Source organism: Mercenaria mercenaria, chromosome 6, assembly GCF_021730395.1.
Source record: "Mercenaria mercenaria strain notata chromosome 6, MADL_Memer_1, whole genome shotgun sequence".
Classification (NCBI taxonomy): domain Eukaryota; kingdom Metazoa; phylum Mollusca; class Bivalvia; order Venerida; family Veneridae; genus Mercenaria; species Mercenaria mercenaria.
In genome coordinates, this window is record NC_069366.1 from 5,577,653 (window position 1) to 5,602,771 (window position 25,119).

At 34.4% G+C, this 25,119-nt stretch overlaps 1 protein-coding gene across 1 annotated transcript in view; it reads left to right on the forward strand.

Moving 5' to 3' along the window:
- Positions 1 to 2,691: 2,691 nt before the first annotated feature.
- The window catches only part of LOC123549776 (beta-hexosaminidase subunit alpha-like), a 47,355-nt gene continuing 24,927 nt past the window's right edge, over positions 2,692 to 25,119 (forward strand). The window contains exon 1 of the mRNA XM_045338156.2: positions 2,692 to 2,849. Coding sequence (XP_045194091.2) covers positions 2,774 to 2,849 — 76 coding nt within the window. The 5' untranslated portion in view covers positions 2,692 to 2,773. The remainder of the gene's footprint in view (positions 2,850 to 25,119) is intronic.

Below are 25,119 nucleotides of genomic sequence, written 5' to 3' on the forward strand. Positions count from 1 at the left end.
AATTCTACAAAAACGGCAGTCCCTCGTCAAACTGTACAGAAGTGTTTACATTAATGACAAAGAATTGCATTAAACAAGTGTTTGTGGCCAGAAGAATACACATGTGGGCTCCTGTCTCACTGGTTGTTTTCAGTCAAACGTGAAATACTCGTTAGAAAATGCACCGATGAGAGCGTAAATATAGTCAGTCGGCCATATTTCTCCACCGCTTCTGCGACGAATCCTCCACCGCCGCCGCGTTGGAACCACCGCTACTGCGAAAGCTATAGCCAGTGTGATAGGCCTAATTTGGACATGTCGGAAACATGTTTGCACAAAAACAGATCACCCGCCTGACTGTGCTGTACATTCTACTGTTTTAGCAAGATATTCACATGCAAATTTTAGATTAGCACAGCATAAATCCTTAAATATATGTTTAGTATTAAATACATTAATTAGTTAAAGTGTAACACTGTTGTATTTTTACAGATTACTTATTATATTTTTTATTGTTACTTTTCTCTTGTACTACTTGTAACCGCCATTTTAGTTTGTGGCGGTGGGCATTGTATAAAGTTTATGCCTTAATAAATTAATCTTGAAACATGAAGCTATTGAAGTTCCAAAACATTGGTAAATTAAGCACGCAATGGGAGAACAAGATTATAGTCATCAGATGCCTCGAGTAAGAAAAAAGGTTACGATAAATATATAACACTCTTCGCGCGATACCGATTACTACAACGGTGGCATGGACTGGTGGAAATAGTTGATGTACTTTGCTAATTTCAAATTTAGTTATAGAGTGGAATTATATGTTAAAACAAGTCTATCAAAGTCACAACACAGTGCAACCGCTTACTATTTGGTAGATATGAATGTTTGTCACAATGTACTGTTTTGGAAGTTAGATACATGTCCTTTATAAATATCTACAAACTTTTCTTCAAGGCGGTGCCATACGGTGTTCCTTCTTCATGTATATTTGTTGTGTATTTTTGTCACTTCTTTGTTATTAATGTGTTGGCTTGTGTTGATGTGTGATGTGCTCGGTTGCTGTATTGCAGATACTAGTACACATATTTCCATATGGAGTGTTCACGGTATGGGCGACTGCGTTCTTTGAATGTGGCTGTTCTTGTTGGACTTTTGTCCTTGTTGTTTTTTTCTTGGGTTTATAAAGATATTATAAATTTTGGCACAGATAAATCACGGTATGGGCGACTGCGTTCTTTGAATGTGGCTGTTCTTGTTGGACTTTTGTCCTTATTGTTTTTTCTTTGTTTATAAAGATATTATAAATTTTGGCATAGATAAAAATGAATATGCTTTAGTGATTAATTAGGTAGAAAACTTTTACAGATATTATATCTCCCTGCACTTATTTGGAAAATCTTAATGACTGTCAAACATTTGAGGTTTTTATATCAGTACTTACAGTTTTGATAGTATATGATGTAAACAAAGTTAATAAGTAATCTTACAGTTAATTATGTCTCCCCCATAGTTGGGGAGACATGTTATTTTTGCCATGCCGTCCGTCCGTCTGTCACACTTCATTTTCGATTAATAATAGGAGAAACATTTGACCTAGAGCCTTCAAACTTCATAGGATGATAGGGCTTATAAAGTAGATGACCTCTATTGTTTTGGGGTCACTCGATCTAATGTCAAGGTCACAAAGGCCTGAACAGGGAAAACCATTTCGGATCAATAACTTGAGAACCATTTTGCCCAGAATGTTGAAACTTCATAGGATGATTAGACATGCAGAGTAAATGACCCGTATTGATTTTGGGGTCAGTTATTCAAAGGTCAGGGTAACAGGGGCCAGAACATGAAAACCCGTTTCCAATCAATAAATTGAGAACCATTTGATCCAGAACCTTCAAATTTCTTAGGTTTATAGGACTTACAGAATAGATGACTGTTATTCTTTTTGAGGTTACTCTATCAAAGATCAAGGTCACAGGGGCCAAAATATGAAAAACCGTTTCCGAGGGACCAGCACATGGAAAACCGTTACCGATCAAAAACTTGAGAACCACTTGACCCAGAACGTTCAAACCAGTTCATGGGATGATTGGACATGCCGAGCTGATGATCCTTGTTGCATTTCAGTTACTAAGGCAACCATCAGTGTCTCCTGTCCCCTACTGACTTCTCGCCTATTACTGCTATGCTTTGGGGGAGACATGTGCTTTTCTACAAAAGCATCTTCTAGTTTACATGTGGTTTTTAGTGCAATAATAGGGTAAGCACTCATGTGTAACTTTTTCATGATTAACTCCCATCCCAATGTATGAATACAGTTGTCAATATGGTTTGTTAGTTATTGTTTACGTGTCGCAAGCAACTCATTTTATGAACGATTTGTTAAACTTGTAAAATATACATGCACATTTCCTGTGCATATCTGGTGACAAATAAAGCTGATGAAAACACGAAAAAAAAATCAAATTGATAAATTCTAAAACTATTTACAGTTATATGTTATTATTTCAATCAAAACTGGTATTAATGTCAAAAATGAATTTTGAAAAAAGTATTTTATATCTCCCATCTTAGCATGCATGTCAATTGTTTTCGTGTATGTTGAATTACTGCATTTCCATATTATTTTTCACCTTGACGTTGAATTTCACTGTTGGATAGATATACCCTGAATGGTTAAGTAAACGTATGCAGCTGAATGATTATGTTGCGCTTCACTAAATGGAAAGTATTATTACGTTTTGAACATGACAGCAGTGAATAACTGTGTTAAGAAAATATTTTAAATTTTCAGAGTATGCAATTCACAGCCATATCTGTACATATCTGCCTTATCGGACTTTTCATAAAAACTATTAGAATACACACAGCAGGTAAGTGTTCGCATTAAATCATGTTAATTTGTTTTATGTTTTAGCTCACTTGAATTTTGTTTATAATGAGCTGATTATACTTGGTCTTAGATGTTATATATAAGCAACTAATTAAGGTACTATCTCTAGGTAAATATATGCAAGTAGTTTGCTTGTGACCAGGCATCCTGTCTCTAATGGAATTTAATTGATTAGTCAACATTATTATTTTAACAACGATTCTTTTTATTTCAAGTGTACAAATTGTTTTTTTAAGTATCTCATTACTTCTAATGATCAAATACATGTGATTATCATTCTGTTTTATCCCTGGCACTGAGTAATGTTACTTTCGAAATTCATTTTGTAGAGACAACAGCAAGCACAATCGACAATTAATAAGCAGAAAAATCATAGCGTACTTTGCAAAAACCATTAACTGCAAATAATATCGACATGTAGATCTAATCATAGATAAAGAAAAAAAAGAAGACAAATAAACACCACATCTTCATTCCTTTCAGTATATGCTTCTTTTGAGTATTTACTCTTTGAAAAGAAAAGCTGTTATAACGGCAAATATTCTATAGCAATGACAAAAGGATTAAAAACCTTTTTTCTTCTGTCGGTGGGTTTCGTCAATACCAGGCTCAATTTCAATGGATGGTAGTGCGATTCATTTATTTACATCAGAATCAGACCTTTTATACAGCGAAGTAATGCGATATTTTTATTTGTAAAGTATTGATTTAACAGTAATATATCGGGAGAACCTGGAGCATTAAATGCCTTAGTGGAAACCGAGCTGAACAGGTCCATCACGCCGGTATTAGAAATAATTGTAGTAACTTACATGCAGACTTATTCAATAATCATCTAAAAGACACTCCAAAATGTAACTGTGGTCATAATTTCGAAAATGCTGAACATTATTTTTTCCGATGCCGCTTTTTTGCTGACCAAAGAATAATATTATTTTGTAATACACGACTGTTTCATCCGATAAATACTAACAAATTATTATTTGGAATAAGTAGTCGTACTGACGAAGAAAATGTTAGACTATTTGCAAAGTTCAAAAATTTATAAAGAATACAAAACGTTTTTACTAATATTTTACTACTGCAGCCCCTATGTTATTTCCGATGTAGATGATGGGCCCACGGGGTGGTTGGGTTGGTGCGGGTGCCGGCTGTCGAACAATTCAGAGGAATCGTCCCTCCTTTTTCTCTTACTGGATTTCTGATTATTTTTCAATCATTAAAATATTTTTTTTTTTGTGAAACAATGATGTGTAGATCTATCTAATCTCAGTCCAAAGTTAATTTTTTCATCTTCTTTACAGTCATTTTCTCCTCCGTTTTCTCACTTCTTTGATCAGAAATTAATAAGTTTTAAAGCATATTCTTTTTTTTTCATCCATAGTTAAAAAGTTGTCATAGACATATAATCTGTCACTTTGTTTACAGAGCTGTTAATTTGACTTCATGTGGAACGGGCCGTTTGCTGATGTTGATATAACTCGTGGCCCAATCCATTTGTATATGTTACTTTTGTGTTCATACTATTGTACATATGCCTAATAACAAATACAATAAAATATTATTAAACTATTTTCGTCAGAAAAGAACAAAACAATTCCAGTCTATTTCCACACATCATACAAATATAAAACTTGTTCCTTACATTTAAAAATGTCATATTTTCTTTCATTTTATCTATTTTTTTCCCCTACTTCAAATAATTGTTGTATATATTTTTCTCCGACTTGAATGACATGTACATACTTAGGGGTCGCGGCTCCATGTCACTGAAGTTGCTGGATATACCGGAAATTATTACGTAACTATTATGCAAATGACATAATAAAACATTTTTTCCTTTGTCTTGCGGTGGATATTTACTATAAAACAAACTAATTATTGAACCAATAGATTGAAATGCAAAATAACTCTAACGTAATTTATATTGTGCGGTCATGTCTTTTTTTGCACTACGTAGAGTGCGCATGCGCGAAAACTGTCTCCCGTTGCTAAGGAAATAGCTCTCTGTAAAAAGGTCTTACAATGTAGAACCAAAAGGGTATATATGGAATTTTTACATCACTGAAACGTTTCCACTTGATTATGACAACAATTGTTTCTGGCACATTTTTTACAGGACATTTTCATTTGGAGATAGCGCAATCTCTGTCGTAGCTTTCGCATGTTGGTCTAACACTGGATCTGCACGATCCTTACAAATGTAAACCTCTATAACAAAATAGTACAATTATAGCATATCGAGGGTTCAACGCAATAAGGGCGTATCTACATATGATTATTATATGTAGATATGCCCTTATTGCGTTGAACCCTCAATATGTGATATATTGTTATTCCTACGAGTGTTTATGTATTATATATATCAAAATTAACAACAACAAAATTAACGCTGCTCGGTAAAACGCAGGAATTTAGTAATTTAAGATACCAGTTAAAAGTGGGTAATTACCATTAAACAATATACTTAAAATACCAGTTTACCTTAACTAACATATAAACGCCCCATCTGCTGATAGCTTTTTATGGTTTTGGAAATTGTCTATAGTCTTGAACCAAAAATAATATTACTCCTACGGCAATAGAAGCTATACGGCACAGTTTTGTGATTACAGCTTTTATGTCACGTGGTCTAAGCCGGATAGACAAACTCGTGACCGTGTCTATTCGATATAGACCTCGCTGCGCTCGGGTCTATATCGAATAGACACGGTCTCTCGTTGTCTGTCCTATACATAACATGAAATGAATTCTTGTTATGAAGTTGCATGTGTGTATATTTACGGGTGTATGTTTAGGACATGCATTTATTTTTTTAAGATTAAATTACCTCGTGCGCACGACATCTTATATCGAGGACACTCTTATCTCCCCGAGCGCTCGACATCTTTTCTCGTGCGCAAGACATCTTATCTCGAGAGCTCGACATCTTTTCTCATGCGTGCGACATCTTATCTCGATTGCTCGACATTTTTTTTTTCGTGCGCACGACATCTTATTTCGAGCGCTCGACATCTTATCTCGAACGCACGACATCTCACCTCGAGCGCTCGACATTTATTTTTAGCGCACGACATCTTATCTCGTGCGCACATTTTATCTTTATATACATTATGTATTCAGATCAGTAAAACATACGACTTCCACCGTTTTCGCTTTTGTTTCGTTTATACTTATAGCCGTTTCATGGGTTAGTAATTTAAAAACACATACTGATAAAAAAGGCAGCAAAAATTCAGTGATTACGCAAAAGGAATAAATTAAAGTACCTGACAAAATAAAGATTTAGTATGTAGGCTTTGCACATATATCAAAGAATTTCACCATGCATGCGATTTTATAACTTTTCTGATAATGTGCGAATTGATACTATCAGTCGAATTGTGATTTGGTGCTATTCTAACATGCAGTAAGCATCATTAATTATGTTCGTTTAATTTTGAAGATAGGACGAACCAATTATGTGCACTGCTCTGATAAACTTGTACTTGAGGGAAGTTTAAATAACATCTGAATAGGCAGGACACTAATTATCTACTTGTCCGTATGTTTTTATTGATGACTAAACACACACAAAGGGCCCTAATATATATAGATAAGATGTTTGCGCTCGAGATAAGATACCGTGCACTCGAGATATATATATATATTCTTTATTAAAGTCTCATTCTTGCATACATTATACAATCATAAAAAAACATAGTTTATACACTTTAAAAAAATTTGCAAGACCATTCTTCAGCAGAATTATAAGAGACTATCAATATTTACATAATTAGTAAAACTATGATATACAATTGCTCTAGTAATTAAGTTTAAAAACTTGAGCTGATGGTGCTAATCCTGACTTAACTATCTAACCCGAGCAAGCCTAAAAACTGCCATAAGAAATTTACATAAAAAGTGATAAGCAAAATTGGCACAAAAATGCACAGCTTAAAGAATGGATGTAAAATATCAATTATTACCCCTGATCAAATCAGGCATAAACTGATTAGCACCATCCTCTCAAACTATATACACTTAAATTACCAAATATGACTACATTATTTGCAATACTGTAGATATATTACAGAGTGAGGTTACCAACAAAAAGAAAAAAGGAGAACCTGTAGAACAGAATGCTCAACTTTCGTTAGTATAAATTATGACTGAGGCAAGGGAAGTAACTTTCATAATTCAAATGAAGAAGTTACAGGTGATTTACTTCCCCTGATAACAACAAAAAAAAGTATGATCAAGTTAACTTTTCAGTAATAGATAACCACACTGCAGCTCCATGAATATCTAAAATAAAACTTTTAAAGCCCCTGTATTTGGGGCAAGTACAATAGCTCTACATTCTTGAACAGTCAATCTTAATATATCACCGGCTGTCCAGAGACATCACAACTTGAATATTTGAAACACTTGAATTAAATAATACCAAAATGTTTCATACATTCAAGCTTGAAGAGAGAGAGAAAGGAGGAACAGTCTCTATATACACAATTAGCTTTGAAACAATAATGTTTCATATCAAGTAGAAGCTAATATAGTCTATACTTGTGTACTTACAATAAACAGAAAACGCCCCATAAAAAAAAACAACAAAAAAAAAAAACCTTTAAAAGAAGAGACAACCCCGACTAACTTTTGCTCATTCGATATTTTTAAGGTACCGATTATACTGTATATACATATTCAGCACGTTTTTAAGAATAAGAAAGCAGGATTTTGCTGTCAATTTTATCATATCTGGGCTAGACAGAATGAAACTCAACTTATTATCATCTGATAGGTTCTGAAACTGACCTTTAATAGATACTGCTTTTTCAAATAAATCTTTTCTTATAGATTCATAATGATTGCAAATTAACAAGACATGCTTTTCATCTTCCACTCCTAACCTAAACACTGGACATATTCTCTGGTTAACTTCAAGCCTTTCATATCTGCCAGTTTCAAGCCTGATCGGGGCAACCCCACACCTAAATTTTGATAATGCAGACCTATGTTTGTGTGGTATATTTAATTTAACATACAACTCTGTTTCAAAACTGAATTTAAAAGTACGATATGTTCTTAATTTGTTACATCCACTGTTATTATTACTGTTTATGACATGCAGAGACTCGATCCATTGGTCTAAATATTCATTCATTGCCTTTTCAGTTAACTTATTACACATATATCTTTTACTATGACGTTCACCGTTCAAAAAATCTACACAGTTATACCGAATAAACAGTTCTTTTACTCTGTGATGCCAATTTTTACAGCAACCTCCTGCATGTCGTAAACCATAATTAAAAACAATTTTATTCCAACGAGACGTATGCATCTCTGAAAATCTACACCATGTAATAGCAATACATCTTAGTTGTCTTATAAAAGCTGGTGTCCAACCCATGTCACCTGCTACTGCCTTATTAGGAGTATACCTTCCAGTCCACATGAAAAAACGCATAGCACGGTTCTGAATAGCTTCAATGCAAGAAAAATTTCTTGTTCCCCAAATAGCTGCCCCATAAGCAATAACTGGCCACACAAGGCTGTCATACAATTTAGTAAAAACTTCAAAAGGCTTTCCACCTAAAGCTTTAAATTTTGCTATCAACAACCCTAAAGCTCTGCCCGCTGCCTGTGACACAAATTTAGCTGTTACATTATAATCTAAGTGTTCTTCTAACACTAGACCTAGATAAACATATTTATCTGTTACATCAATACATTCTTGACCACATTTAAAAACAAACTGAGACCTAGGGACTGAATTACGTCTAAAGTGTATAATATTACTTTTCTTGGCATTAATTTTCATATCATTAATAATACACCATTCACTCAAGGTATTAAGCATTGTTTGAAGATCTTTTTCATTATTAGCAAGAAGCACAATGTCATCTGCATACAATAAAATTGAAAGCATTTCACCATTGTCAAGTTCTAAACCAAGGCCTTATGCCTTGATTTTAATTCCTAGTTCATTAATAAAACAATTAAACAGAACAGGTGATAAAATACAGCCTTGTCTTAAACCTATATTTACGTCAAACCAGTCTGATGAAAATCCGTTTAACCTGATACAAGAGCTAACATTGGCGTAAAGTGACTTTACTGCTTGTAACATTTTACAATTAATACCCAACTTAACTAATTTATCCCAGAGAATTGACCGATCTATGCAGTCGTACGCTTTTTTAAAGTCAACAAATGCTGCGAAGGTTCTTCTTTAACCGTGTTTCTACAATAGAAGTAAGGCTAGACAAATGATCACCAGTACTACGTTTTTTCCTAAAACCGTTCTGTTTCTCAATAAGTTTATCATTTCTTTCAAGCCAGACTGATAACCTTTCATTTAAAATAGAGCAATACAACTTGTACATGGTTGGAGCAAGTGTTATGCCCCTGTAATTCATTGGGTCTCTAGGGTCTGTATTACCAGTTTTCGGGATAGGGTTAATAATACCTTTTCCCCATTGTAATGGTATTTTACCTGTTACAAAACATACATTAAAAAAGACATGTAAAAATCTCAAAGCTGTATTATTTTTAAATACCTCATAAGGGAGGTTGTCAAAACCAGTAGCTTTACCAAATTTAGCCTTCAAAACAGCTCTTTCTACTTCAAGGAGCGAAATATTACCATCAATTTCAGGAATGAAATTTTCCTCAAAGATCTGTTCCAAATTATAATTTAAGTTCTCACTTCGGTCACCATTCAATACTTTCTCAAAACTGATTTTCCAGAACTTTAAAACTTCTGAAGGATTAGTAACCAAATTACCATCATTATCAATCATTTCCATTGGAATCTTTTGTTGCTTAGTCTTATTTATACCAGTTTTACCAATTGTTTTCCAAAACCTATTCTGATCTGTCTGAACCTGACTTAACAACTCTTCCTGTAAATAAAACCAGTATTGCCTTTTACTTTTTTGCACTTGTTTGTCGAATACTTTACGATTATTTTTGTATACATTGTTTAATTGCTTTTTAATCCCAGGTGATTTACATTTCAGCCAATCTCTTTCTGATGTGCAAACTTTATTCCATAATTCAGCTAAAGTATCATTTCACCAAGGCTTCCCAACCCTTTTCTTTTTATTTATATAAGTGATATCCAAAAAAGAACGCTTACGTGGTAATTTATCCCACATATCTTTTTTAATTACCGAACAAAGTGTTTTATAAGTATTATCTATATCATCTTGCGTTCGATACCCTTGTTCCAAACTATTGATAGTATGAAAAATTTCATCAATAATACCACCATCTTTAAGAAAGAACTCCGGGATGTTATTAATCTGAAACTTTGTTTCTGTTTCAATATTTCTACTATCTACAAGTATATTATCACTATCAAAAACATATGAAATATTCCATTTAAGAAAAGAGTGATCAGGTATACCAACTGGCTGTAAAATATTTGCAGATGTTACAAGATCCGTTGAAAGAATAACTGTAAAATCTGTAAAAAGGTGTAAATCATCATAGCTTACAAGACAGTAATCCACTACTGAGCAACCTTGAGGTCTCACACAAGTAAAATCATTATTGATAAAATTTCTACCATTTAGCATACAGAAGTTTGAGCTTATTAAAAATTCTATAAAAACATCACAATATTCATTACTTGTAAAATCTATAATATTTCTAGGAGGAACAACATCAACCCCTTCTATAAAATCAGACTCATCTCCACAGCGGCTATTAAAGTCTCCGCAGATAAATATTGTTCCCTCATTTTGGAACTGGTAAATACCACTTAATAGTTTGTCAAAAAAAGACGATACATCAATTTGTCTCGAAGAATTTTTAGGCGGCAGATAGCAGACACAAGGAAACAGACATTTACTGGTTACTTTATCTTTTAAACATAACCAAAGAATTCCTTCGTAACTATCATCAACAATAGATACATGAAATACATCGAAAAGTTCATTTCTCACTAAAAAACCCACACCCCCAGAACCTGTCCAAGCATTTATATGCACTCTTTTCCGATTGTTACCAACCCATTTAAAATTATCTAACGACAAAATATCATTATTTCTTAGATGTGTTTCAGCAATACCTATCAAGTCAAGATGTAAAGAATTAATACAGTCATTTCTAATTTGAAAGTTTGTAGAACTACTGTCATGACTCCAGCCATTCACATTCCAAAATCCCGCAGATAACTAGCGACGCCTTTGACCTCCATAATGTTGCCTTCTTTCATGTCCTTTACCACGAGCATCTTGAAATCCTCTTCTGTTGTCATACCTCCTGTCAGATGATGACTCATTGTCTCTGATAGACCCATTAAAACGATTCCTTTCCTCTCGTTGACCATTTCTTGTACTGCCTATGTTTGAATTATCTATGTTTGAAGGTCCAGCACAAACAACACGTGTGCCCTGAATTTTTAAAGCTTGATTTCCTTCATTTATAGCTTTCACTAAGGTACGCATATTTGAAGCTAATTTACGATCTTCTTTTGACTGATCACTATGAATAAACACGTCACGAAACCTGCCACTATCTTTCGGTTTCGATTTAGCTTTTAAAATTTTCTGCTTTTCCTCATTATCTTTACATTGGGCAATAACCACACCTGGTTTACCGTCGCCAAACTGATCCTTCCTCACCACATTGGTGCAACGGATATCACTAAGCTGTAGCCCCTCTCGAACAAGATTATCAACTTTTCCTTGAATATTTTCAGTGACACTATATGGTACATTTCTAATGACTATGTTGTTTTCAATGCTAGTCCCATTGCTAACCATATGTTGGCTCTTTGCTAAGTCTTCAAATTTATCTGACAACTGTAACATATCATTTGTAAGCTCACTTCTCATGTCACTCAGTTTATTGTCTAACTCGTTACGAATCTTTGCCGTCTCAGAACTAATGCGCTTGTCAAATATTTTTGTCATTTTATCTGTCACCTTATCAGTTATACGCTTCTCATGTTAGCAATCTGCTCCTGCATAGCATCCAACCGAAGATTCATTTTCTCATAGATCATACGAACGTCTTTTGATAACTGAACCAATAGCGAGTGACTATTATCACTATTACCATTATGTGAGCACAAACTCGGTTCCATGATCTCATTCTCATTACTGTTTTTATTAACTAATTTACTGTCACCTTCATTTTTGCGTTTTTTCAATGATTCCGTGTGATCTACCGAAGCATGCCTCCTTTTCCGGGTTTGTACAGGGGAGGTAACTGGGTTCACCGGTTGAGATGACATAACTGCCTCAACATAATTGTCAGCATCACACTCAATATCTACCACATTATCACTGTTAAAGCTCATTTTGTATGTTGAACAGCTACTCTCAGCACAAAATGTCTTTTTAGCAAAGTTCGAATCCAAAATACCTGGAGAGATTTCTACGTCGACACCGGCTAGATGAAAACGTCGAATTTCTCACTTAAAATGCTATTGCAAGAAAGATTACTACGACTCTGTCTTAGTTCATCTAACGCCCTGTCAATCACAATCAATAGCTGCACCATAAAGTCTTTTAAACTCGAAAAATTTGCAATTTTTTCCTGTTTTGTGCCACGAGGAAAAAGACGTCGAGCGCTCGAGATAAGATGTTGTGCGCTCGGGATAATATGTCGAGCGCTCGATATAAGATACCGTGCACTCGAGATAAGATGTCGAGCGCTCGAGATAAGATGTCGTGCGCAGGAGATAAGATGTCGTGTACTCGAGATAAGATATCATGAGCTCGAGATAATTTAATCTTTAAAAAAAATGCATGTCCTAAACATACCACCGTAATATATTAGGCTTACATTTTACGGCATTTTCATAAATTTTCACAGTGGGAAAGAAATTTCATTTTCAAGTGTTCCGAATTTTAGGTATTCTTTGTTTTATATGAAATAAAACGCTTATAACAAACATGTTTATAACTAATAATGAGATATAAGGAATATTTTTTCTTGTCCCAATAAAAGAAATCTGTTATAGCGAAGCCCATGATCGGAATTTTTTAACTGTCATATTCTGTTGAGATCCATATTGCAAACTTGCAGCCATGGTATTATTCATAATTCTAATATGCTTGTCTCTGTTAAAACACTCTTACGCTAGAATGACGTCACGTTAACGTGCGATGACGTCAAAGTTTTTGTTGCGATCAAGAAAGAGCGCTTCTATATTTTATCTACTGTTTTAGATTAAGGGCATAATATTATTAGAATCGAAATAATTTATAGCGTAACCGTGTTTTAACACTATTTATACACTCGGGTGGTAATTCGTCGTACAAATAATTTCACTCGGGCTGCGCCCTCGTGAAATTATTACGCCCGACGTATAACCACCCATCGTGCATAAATAGTGTTAAAGCACTCCTTTTGCTATAAATTATTTCTTAGTTTTAAACACAAGTGTAGACCGCGTTTTGATAAATTCAATTCGTTAATTGTCTAAATTCATGAAAACATGACATAATGAGTAAATTACTTACAATACAATACTTAACTTTAATGAGGCTTATGCATTGACAGAACAGCAGGTATGATATTAGCATTAAGTTCTAAAACATGTATCAAACTCATAATTATGATATGTTTGGAAGGACAGTCACAATTTTGCAACAGTACACAATAAAGATATAACTTTATTGAATTGATATGTCCGCAAATTCTAACCAAATTTGTAGCACGAAACAACATAAATATAACTTTTCCATAAGACAGAAAGATGACAACAGTTTTCAAATAGTTCGTATAATTATTACCAGCACAATCTACTTAAACCTCTGGATGATATTTTTAATTTTATACTCTACAGTGTTGCAATTTAAACTGATACATTCACGTAATCAGTTATGGTAAATTAAACATAATTATGCACGACAAATTATACCTGCAAGCAAACCGCATATTACATAAGTTGTACATTTTAAAGGTGGTTAAGTAATGGATTTGTTTAAACCTATCTGGTTCACCGAGTGCTCAATGCATGGTATTTTCAAATTTGAGCTTCCCTATCCCAGTTGCCCTAATAATACTCTCAGAGATAGTAACGTAAGCCAGCTGTGTGACTCACTCGGATGACATTTCTAGATACAGTAAAGTCGTTGAAAAGAGACAAATTTTGTGGGAATGACTGTTTATTAAATCAGGAAGTTCTAATACGTATCAGTTGTTTCAGATTAAATGAATATTTCATAGAATCCATTGACATTTTGGTTAGACATTTAGGCGATATTTTTAATGATATTCTTGGTAGCGTTTTCCCCCTGAAACTTGGACCGAGGGTGTAATTGTACCTTTTAAAACATAAAAAGGAGGTACGGGTAATGTAGAAATTTATAGGGGGATAAATAAGTTGCATGTCGAAATTATTCACAACTATTTTTTAAAAAAATCCGTGACTAATTTTTGTGAGCAATATAATACTATATCGGACGCACAATTTGGCTTCCTGAAAGGAAGATCAACGATTGATGCTAATTTTATTTTGTTAAATCTTGTACAGAAATACCTAAATGGTAATAAAAGACTCTATTGCTGTTTCATAGATCTGAAAATGGCATACGGCTATGGCACGCCAATTGTCAAAAATTAATTGAACCCAAGTTCACGGCAGAAAAACTATGATTAACAATCGATAAACTAGGTTTTTCGAACGTAAAACTAGGTTTTTCGAATACAAACCAATATTTTCCAGCGAAAACATAAGATAACGGGCGTAAACTATAGTTTACGCTCGTGAACCTAGGTTTACGTTCGATAAACTAGGTTTCTCGATTGAACTATGAATTTCGGTGGTTATCCTAAGTTCACGACTTGGGTTTACGACCGTGAACATGGGTCTACGACTGTTAACATAGGTTCACGCGCGTGAACATACGATAACGACCAAAAATCATAGTTCTGTTCAAGAAACCTAGTTTATCGAATCATGGTCAGCTTTTAACGAGAATTTGCAAGAATTCTCTCCCTTAATTATTGACTGTGTTAAAGCAATTCCCTTCAAACTGGATTTCCTCCCTTACATTAGCTCAAGTCGTGTCATTCATTACCTAAGTCAATAATTCTTTGTCATGGATTTTGCATTGATCTAATACATGTATTTTGCTTTAGGTAATACACGGAAATAAGGCTCGCATGTTACTCCATAGAAAGCAACAAAACATGTAGCCAGTTTTTTTTTTTATATAAATCATGTTGTTTTATAGATTCATATAGAAGTATTATTCATGTAAAGATATAAAACATTTCTGTAAAAAAACACTATGTTACCTTATGATATTGCTAAATTCGTGTTGTCATGTAACAGAAAATGAAAACATTTAAATAAATTTCTTTTGTTTTGAAACTTTGAATCCTGCGAAACATTGAAATCCGAAAATTAGTTCATAAACGAGCTTTCCCACAAACACATGTATACATAAAAGTTTTCCTCGAGAAAAACGAAACTTGTGTGAAGATACATGTATTCCATTTTGACTGATTGTTCTTGTCCATATAACGGTACTTCTGTTTAACTTTCATGTCTAGAAGTTTGCCTTTTAAAACATGGTATTACAATAAAATAAAGTAATAAACTAAACAATACTGTATTTGACAGGCAATGGCAAAGAAAAACCCGAGCAATTTAACAAACTTAAAAAACATACATGTTACTAAAACACGCGCACACATGTTTTATTAACTGGTCTTGATCCAAGGTTTTCCATAGAAATCAAAGAAAGAAAGAATCTATTGAATTATGAATCAAGTTTCTGATTTTTTTCTGATCAGCATTGGTGTACGTGTATCATAGAGATCCTAACTCATTTTTTTAAACAATTAGCTCTGATTCATCCTGTCTACTTATTTATAGTGTCTAAGTTACTTGATTATACATAAATCAAATATGCCATTCAGATATGTGTTTTTACATACTATACAATTCAATCATGAAATCAAATTTATCGTGTAAACTGAAGTCTTTAGCTGTAAAGGTGACTGTTTTTCATGTTTTCCACGAACAAAACCGTGGCAAAAAAATGTAGGTCTTTCTAAAGAGATAATCCTACCGTGCAAACTCATGGAAAGCATGCAATTTTTTTTTTCAAGCTTGGATTTCATTTCTAAAGTAGACATGCGTCTGTTAATTTCATCCTGTCTTTGCACATCGTGGAAATCATGCTGTGTCTTTTGTTTAAATAAATGTACACATTCTCTCCCCCCTCTCTCCAGCTTTCAGTGAGCGCCTAACTTGCAAATTACACTATTTCATTAGAAAAGTATTCTTCGAAGTAGTTTTTCTCCTGTCGTCGAATGTTTCAATATTCCAAAGATATTTAGCTTTCAGTCGGAAATTATGTAATTTATGTTGATTCGTATTGTTTCCATAAAAAGTTTGGTGAAAAATCAAAGCTCTGCCTGTTCTATTCAGTTCTTTTCATTCTTTTCTATTTTTTTTTTATTAATTAGACAATTATGAACGTCTATACTGAATCGTACATCAGTTGTTGGTATATGCAGTTCCGTAAATTAACACGGTTTAAGTTACATCAGAACTTTAAGAAATCCACACGTTTTTTTTATTTCTGGGTACACTTTGAAGTAAAATGGAAGCAAGAAGCCTTTACCCTATTACACTTAAAATTATATTATTGTGTTGTTTATAAAGTCAAAAATACCTACATATGTGATAATAAATTGTCATGCTTTGGAAAATATGATTTATTTGCCTCTAAAGTAGAAGAAATTGAAAAGTTTACTGTTTTTCACTATATGTTCAATATAAGCGACGGTGATACTTTTAAAACAAAAGTGGAAGAAAGAAGATGTTCAGTTAGAATAAATATTTTCACATTAAATTGAAGAGAAGAAATTGAAGTTTTCTGTCATATCTGGTAAAATATTCACAAACCAAAAGACATATTAGAAATTAATCATTACAAATAAATTTCCTATATAATCTATTGCTCAAAGTAATGTCAATAGGGAAACCAATATTGCGTATCGGATAATTTTCAAGGGGGACAACCTACTATAATAAGCCAGTCAAATATAATAAAAGCTGGGGATGGTAATGTAAACCTAGGTTCACGTTCGAAAACTATGGTTCACGCTCGTAAACTTAAGTTCACGGTCATAAACATAGGTTCACGTACGTAAATTATGGTTCACGGCCTACGGCACGCCAGTTGTCCAATTATTACGTGAACCCAGGTTCACAGTCGAAAAACTAGGATTAAGATCGATACACTAAGATTTTTTTCGAATACTAACCTATATTTTCGAGCGAAAACATAAGATAACGGCGTAAACCATAGTTTACGCTCGTGAACCCAGGTTTATGTTCGATAAATTAGTTTTCTCGATTGAACTATGAATTTCGATCGTTATCCTAAGTTCACGAGCTTGAACCTATGATCGAGAGCGTGAACCTATGTTCACGGGCGTAATCCAGGGTTCACGAGCGTAATCCAGGGTTCACGAGCGTAAACCATAGTTTACGAACGTGAACCTATGTTAACGACCGTGAACTTGGGTTTACGACCGTAAACATAGGTTCACAATCGTGAACATACGATAACGACCAAAAATCATAGTTTTGTTCGAGAAACCTAGTTTATCGGACGTAAACCTAGGTTCACGTTCGTAAACTATGATTCACGCTCGTAAGCCCAAGTTCACGGTCGTAAACATAGGTTCACGTCCGTAAACTATGGTTCATGGCATGCCAATTATCCAATAATTACGTTCTTGGTCGAAAAACTAGGATTAACGAATACTAATCTATATTTTCGAGGGAAAACATAGGATAACGGGCGTAAACCATAGTTTATGCTCTTGAACCCATGTTCACGTTCGATAAACTAGGTTTCTCGATTGAACTACGAATTTCGATCGATGTTTACGGTCGTTATTCTATGTTCACACTCGTGAACCCCGGTTCACGCTCGTAAACCTTAGTTTACGAACGTGAACCTATGTTTACAACCGTGAACTTGAGTTAACAAGCGTGAACTTACGTTTACGAGCGTGAACTATGGTTAACGGCGTTATCCTATGTTTTCGCTCAAAAATATAGGTTTGTATTTGAAAAACCTGGGTTTACATTAAAAAAACAGGTTTATCGACCGTTAATCCTAGTTTTTCGACCGTGAACCTAGGTTCACGTAATAATTGGACAACTGACGTGCCATATACGACGATAAAGCCAATTATCCAGTTATTACGTTCTTGGTCAAAAAACTAGGATTATCGAATACTAACCTATATTTTCAAACAAAAACATAGGATAACAGGCGTAAACCATAGTTTACGCTCTTGAACCCATGTTTACGTTCGATAAACTAGGTTTCTCAATTGAACTATACATTTTGGCTGTTATCCTTAGTTTACGAGCGCGAATCTATGTTTACGAACGTGAACCTGAGTTCACCAGCGTGAACCATAGTTTACGAACGTGAACCTATGTTAACGACTGAAAATCACAGTTTTGTTTGAGAAACGTAGTTTATCGAAAATAAACCTAGGTTCACGCTCGTATATCCAAGTTTCGAAATTGATTTGATAATCCTAGTATTTCAATTGTAAACCATTGTTTACATTCGATAAACTAGGGTTCTCGATTGAACTATGAATTTCGGGCGTTATCTTATGTTTACAAGTGTGAACCAGAGTTCACGGGCGTGAACCGGGGTTCACGAGCGTGAACCATAGTCTACGAATGTCAACCTATGTTTACGACCGTAAACTTGGGTTTACGAACGTGAACCTACGCTTACAAGCGTGAACTATGGTTTACGACGTTATCCTATGTTTTCGCTCGAAAGAATAGGTAAACATGCTTTCACGTCCGAAAAACCTAGTTTATCGATCGTTGATCCTGGGTTCACGTAATTATTGGACAATTGCCATACATGTCACGCCCGTAAACTACGATTCACGGTCATAAACCTAGGCTCATGGTCGTAAACATGGGTTCATGTCCGTAAACGTAGGTTCACGCTCGTAAACATAGGTTCACGGCCGTAAACCCATGTTCACGACCGAAATTCATAATTGATTTTATAATCCTAATATATCGACCGTAAAGCATGGTTTACGTTTGATAAACTAAGTTTCTCGATTGAACTACGGATTTCGGTCGTTATCCTATGTTTACGCTCGTGAACCCCGGTTCACGCTCGTAAACCGTAGTTTACGAAAATGAACCTATGACCGTGAACTTGGGTTTACAAGCGTGAACCTATGATTACGAGCCTGAACTATGGTTTTACGGCGTTATCCTATGTTTTCGCTCTAAAATATACGTTTGTATTTGAAAAACCAGGTTTATCGATCGTTAATCCTAGTTTTGCGACCGTGAACCTGGGTTCACGTAATTATTGGGCAATTGGCGTGCCATATACGGCGCTTTTGACAGAAACGCATTGTGGTTAAAATTATTCAAACTTGGAATAGACGGTAAAATATTAAGAGTTATAAAAGATATGTACGAAAAGGTTAAATCTTGTGTGCGATCATGTTATTGTTTTTCTGATTTCTTTGAATATTCAGTAGGATTGCGACAAAGGGAGATAATTTTGTTTATTGAAGACTTTGTATTGTTTCTCCAAAATGATATAAACTCTGGACTAACTGTTGACGATATTATAATCATTTTACTTTTATTTACTGACGCTGTCATAGTTATTCTTGGTAAGTCTCCAGAGGAATTAAATACATCTCTTGCGTTGTTGAACGGTTACTGCAAGAAATGGAGTTTAGATGTTAACACTCAAAAGACTGAAGGAGTTGTTTTTCGAAAACAAACAGTTTTCAACTATACAGACAGTTTTGTATTAAATCAGCAACAATAATCGAGTAAAGCATTAAAAGCATTAAATGTTCTATTAACAAATTATAAAAAATATAAAATGAAACCAAAGGTACTATGTCAGTTATTTGACTCATTCGTTGGATCTATACTTAGTTATTCGTCCGAAATATGGGGATTTGGTAAGTCAAAGGAAATTGAGAGAATTCACCTTAAATTTTTGAAGAAAATACTAAATGTAAAATTAGATACAGCAAATGCTACAGTATATAGAGAATTAAGCCGATATCCACTGTATATACAAAGGTATATTCGTATAGTGAAATATTGGTTCGAAATTATAAAAAGAGATAATATTATTCTGAAAACCGTATACAATATGTCTCATAAAGATTGTATAAATGGAAAGAAAAACGGGATTCTAGTGTAAAAAATGTTATGTGACTATGGATTTAACTATGTGTTTGAACCCACATTGGTGAGGGGCAAGTGATTCGAAGTCAACAGCCTTAACCACTCCGACACGTAGTTCAAATCTTGCTTAAAACGATGAGTAAGTGGTTTATAAAAAATAAAAAAGCATAAGTCATGTTATATACCAGAATGTTCGTTAGAGTCCCATGCTTTTAAATCCATTTGATGTCCCCATGTATTCACAGGGTGAGAGAGGTTGGGGACATTTGCTAATTAATATTGATGCATACTTTAATGTCAACTTATATTTCTTTCTCAGCTTTTCAAAAAATATTTTAACACAAAACTCATTCATTTTTTTTTTTTCAGATAAGAGTCGCATCTTGTTTTTGCACTTGCGCTATTGCGCCGTCGCATCGTATTTTCGCGTCACCGCGTGGTTTTATTGCACTGCCGCCCTTACAGAGCGAAGGGTAAAAATACTATAGCTATAATTGAATATCATAGGGGAGAAATTTCCTAAGTCTTCGAGCAGTGCACCAAAGCTCCGGTTGCCATACGATTTTAGTATTTGATCTCTTGATCACTTAGGTCACTAACATCCTGCTTGTACCCTTATTACCATATCTCTAGTATCGTCTGGGTGCTGATCATGTAGAACTTTTAAAATGCAGGTCATATTTATATTACTATAATCTGTATCTTACGGTTAGCCAATAGGACTGATTCATGTCACTGAGTTACATGTTTTTCATTCGCATCTCTGTCCCTATAAACATATTCTAGCATAAAACTGCTCTTTTTCTCACTTTTCAGGGGTGTTTTAACAAGGGAAAAAAACCTGTGTTAACAGAGATTCTTGCGCTCACGTGCTGTTATAACACCTTTTTTATATATTTCAATTCAGTTAAAATTATTCAAATATTTTATTAAAGTCTCATTCACATTACATGTGCATTACAATTTACAAATAAACATGTATGTGACCAATCATAAATAACTTACCTGAGACTATACATATGGCAATTTGTACACTAAAACGATAAAACAATACTATACCATAAAAACCCTTATCATCACTAAAACAATACTACACTATAAAATCACATCTTAAAATGTTTTTATGTTGTTCTTTGAAATAACACTCTTGTCTAACAAGAGCCGTCCGTAAGACAGCACGCTCGACTTTACTCAGTGTTTGACTCTGAATTAGAGCTTTAACAAACAAAAATCCAAGTGAAAAAGGGGCATAATCTATCAAAATTCATATCAGAGTTATGGGGATTGTTTCTCCTGGCATAGACTGTGATACTAAACAACTGTTTCAAGTTTCAAGTCAAAAGCTTTGATAGTAACAGAGATATTTGACTTTATCAAAAACTTTAACCAAAAAAAAAATAATTCTAAGTGAAAAAGGGGCATAAATCTGTCAAAATTCAAATCAGAGTTATGGGGATTGTTCTCCTGGTGTAGACTTTAATAGCAAATAACTATTAAGCTTCAAGTCAATAGCATTGATAGTAACAGAGATATTTGACTTTATCAAAAACTTTAACCAAAAAAAAATAATTTTAAGTGAAAAAGGGGCATAAATCTGTCAAAATTCAAATCAGAGTTATGGGGATTGTTCTCCTGGTGTAGACTTTAATAGCAAATAACTATTAAGTTTCAAGTCAATAGCTTTGATAGTAACAGAGATATTTGACTTTATCAAAAACTTTAACCAAAAAAAAAATAATTCTAAGTGAAAAAGGGGCATAAATCTGTCAAAATTCAAATCAGAGTTATGGGGATTGTTCTCCTGGTGTAGACTTTAATAGCAAATAACTATTAAGTTTCAAGTCAATAGCTCTGATAGTAACAGAGATATTCGACCTTATCAAACACTTTAAAATAGAGAAAAGTGGAAATTTCACAGGTCGCTAACATGACAGAAACGAAAATGTTGCAGGCCCGGTTTGATTGAGCCTGTTCATGGACGGTAGTGGAAATGCATGCTACCATCCACGCCCTCTAGCCCCGGGTTGAGCAGAACTCCATATTTACACATGCTAAAAGTACAAAAAGCAATTTAGAGACATCCGCAGATGTATCAAACGGCGGTGAACATGGAACCTTCAATGATACACGTGTTGAGGCGTGTAATTCCATGAAGTGCGGCGTTTGGTCCTCAGATAAAGTAAAGGGTTTTCCCCAAACGAGAAAACAATAGGCAGAACTAAACAAACTGGAATTTAGGAAGGGGATCTGAGGTTATGGAGCCTGCGTATCACAGGAACTGTCAAAAGACAAAATTAAAAAGCAGGCACCATATCCAAGGGGTGATTATACAATACCAAAGGCTATGAAACCTGGAGTATTGGAACCACCCAGGCCGAAATGGTCATGTTGAGAAACTAAACAGTACCAATAACACGACATAAAAGCCGTGCTGAACGATCTGAGAAGATCGAAATATAACAGCCCTGATTAACCAACGGCAACGCCGACGCCGGGTCGCATGCAATAGCTCTATATTTTCTTCGAAAAGTCGAGCTAAAAATACTAATTACTGTACACAATTTTGCTAAAATGGTAAGAAGCCTTATTCATATACAAGATGCGTTCAAATGTACTATTCTAGAAGTAACTTTATTACATTTGTCACATAAAACAGTGACTGAGAATTCAAAATATATATCTACAAAAGTACATTTATGACCTAGAATATTAAAGTTTTCTACGTTCGGATAAAATTTTATAGCAGGTTTTGGCAGCAATATATGCATTCTTAGCATGTTAAAATGTTGCAAGTAGTTTTTCATTATCTGACAAGTTTTCATAGTTAACATTTGGCATACTATTTATTGCAGAAATCAGTTCAGTTCTACATTCATTGTACAAAGGGCAGTTATATAATACATGTTTCTCATCTTCTAAAACGCCCTGACAATTAAAACAGCATCTTCTCCTTAATTCTAAGTTTTCATATCTTCCGGTCTCCACTCGTAATTGTGCTAGACCACATCTAAATTTTGTAAAAGCTGATCGATAATGAAAAGGCCAGTTGGATCTTAGATATTTCTCTGAACAAAAATCTGACTTGAAAATTCTATACGTTCTCAGCTTATTACTACCATTTCCTCTTATAGAGGTATTTCTATCTAACAATGCTTTCCATTTCACTTTTTCAACATTAAACATTTTTTCTTCAATTAGGTTGATTACAGGTTTATAATTTCCACCAACATGATTGATCCTAAAATAAACACAGTTAATATTCTGAAGACAGTTTTTCATTCTGAAATAACTATTCCTAATATTTTCATTTTTTGACCATGAAAAAATAACTTTATTCCTTTTTGAATTTGACATATTCATAACTCTAAAGTACTGTCTGAATACTGAACCCCAGAGTCTAACATTTGGTGGTTTCCAACCCATCTCCCCAATCAAAGCTGCATTTGGAGTATATTTCTCTACCCCAAAATAGTACCGTATGGCCCTATTGTGGCCATTTTGCTCATCACATATAACATTTTCATGTGTACACCAATCTGTTAATCTGGTATTCAAAAGACTACAGTAAATCTTATACATACAAGGTGCTATTGTGATACCCCTATAAGAAAGAGGATCCCTAGTGTCAGAAGTAGATGACTTTGGAATAGGTGTTATAATACCTTTAGATCACTCTGATGGTACAGTTCCACTGGTGTAACACCTATTAAAGAGACTGTGCAGCATTGCCAAGGCCAGGTCGTTTTTCAACAATTCACTCGGTATTTCATCATGACCCGGTGCCTTTCCACACTTGTCCTGTAATATGCATTTTCGGACTTCCTCGATAGTGAATAAATTGTTGAAATCTAACCCGTCCATCGCACCAGGGACAGTCACATCAAAAGGTGGTACATACTCGGAATTGCTCGTAGCATCCTGAGGGTTAAGAAGTTTTTTCAAAATCAGAACCCCATTTTTGGAGAACAAAACCAGGAACAGAACAAATGGGCCCATCAGGTTGTGTAACTTCAAATGGAATCTTTTTTTAATCTTTCATTACCAACCCCAATTTTGATTATACTTTTCCAAAACATTTCTAGAATCCCTGGACACAGCAGCTTCTAGCTCTGCTTGTGCTTGATAAACATATTGCCTCTTAGCTCCCTGGACGTTACGATCAAACTCTTTACGTTGTGTTTAAGCAAACGCCTATTACCATTTGTACATTTTAGCCAATTCTTTTCAGCTTAACACGTACATGTTTTTCCATAAAACAGTTAAATGCTCAGACCACCAAGGTTTGTAGACTTTATGCTTCTTAGTTGCTCTTTTACTAGAACTAATGATTACTGACTTATGTGATAGTTTGTTTGACATCTCATTGTGCATAATTCCAACAAATGTATTGTATTCCTCATCACGACCCACCTGTGACATAGCCGCACTTTCTAGCTGATCTATGGTCTGAAAAACGCTTCTTTGACAATCAGGGCCAGACATAAAATCATCACTTATTGACTTCGTATTATAGATAGTTCGAGTACAATGTATGTCAGAGTTGGGTCTCGCCTGAGTCATACTGCAATCAGGGTGTTGAAAAACAACATTCCATCTCAGAATTGAATGGTCGGGTGTAACAGAAGTACAAAGCTGACTAAATCTATCTAAACTATCTAAAATGTTGGACATAGCCATTACTTCAAATTCATCAAATCTATGTAAAGCTTCATAGGGGATTAGACAAAAATCGTCCACAGAGGCACCCTGTGGCCCAGTAAAGGTAAAATCATTATGTTTAGCATTCCGACCATTTAAAATTGCAAAACTGACATCAACTAAACATCATATCAAAAGTGATATATATTAACGCCATTATCTATGACATTTCTCTCCGGCAGTTCATCAATGCCTTGTATAAAATCCAAATTATCTGAACATGTACTATTAAAATCGCCGCACAAAAACATTACAGCATTTTTCTCATGATATTTACTCATTTGGCAAAGACGATTTTCATAAAACTCATTACCATCAACCTATCTTGAAGAATTGTCTAGGGGTAAATAACAAACACATGCAATCAAAG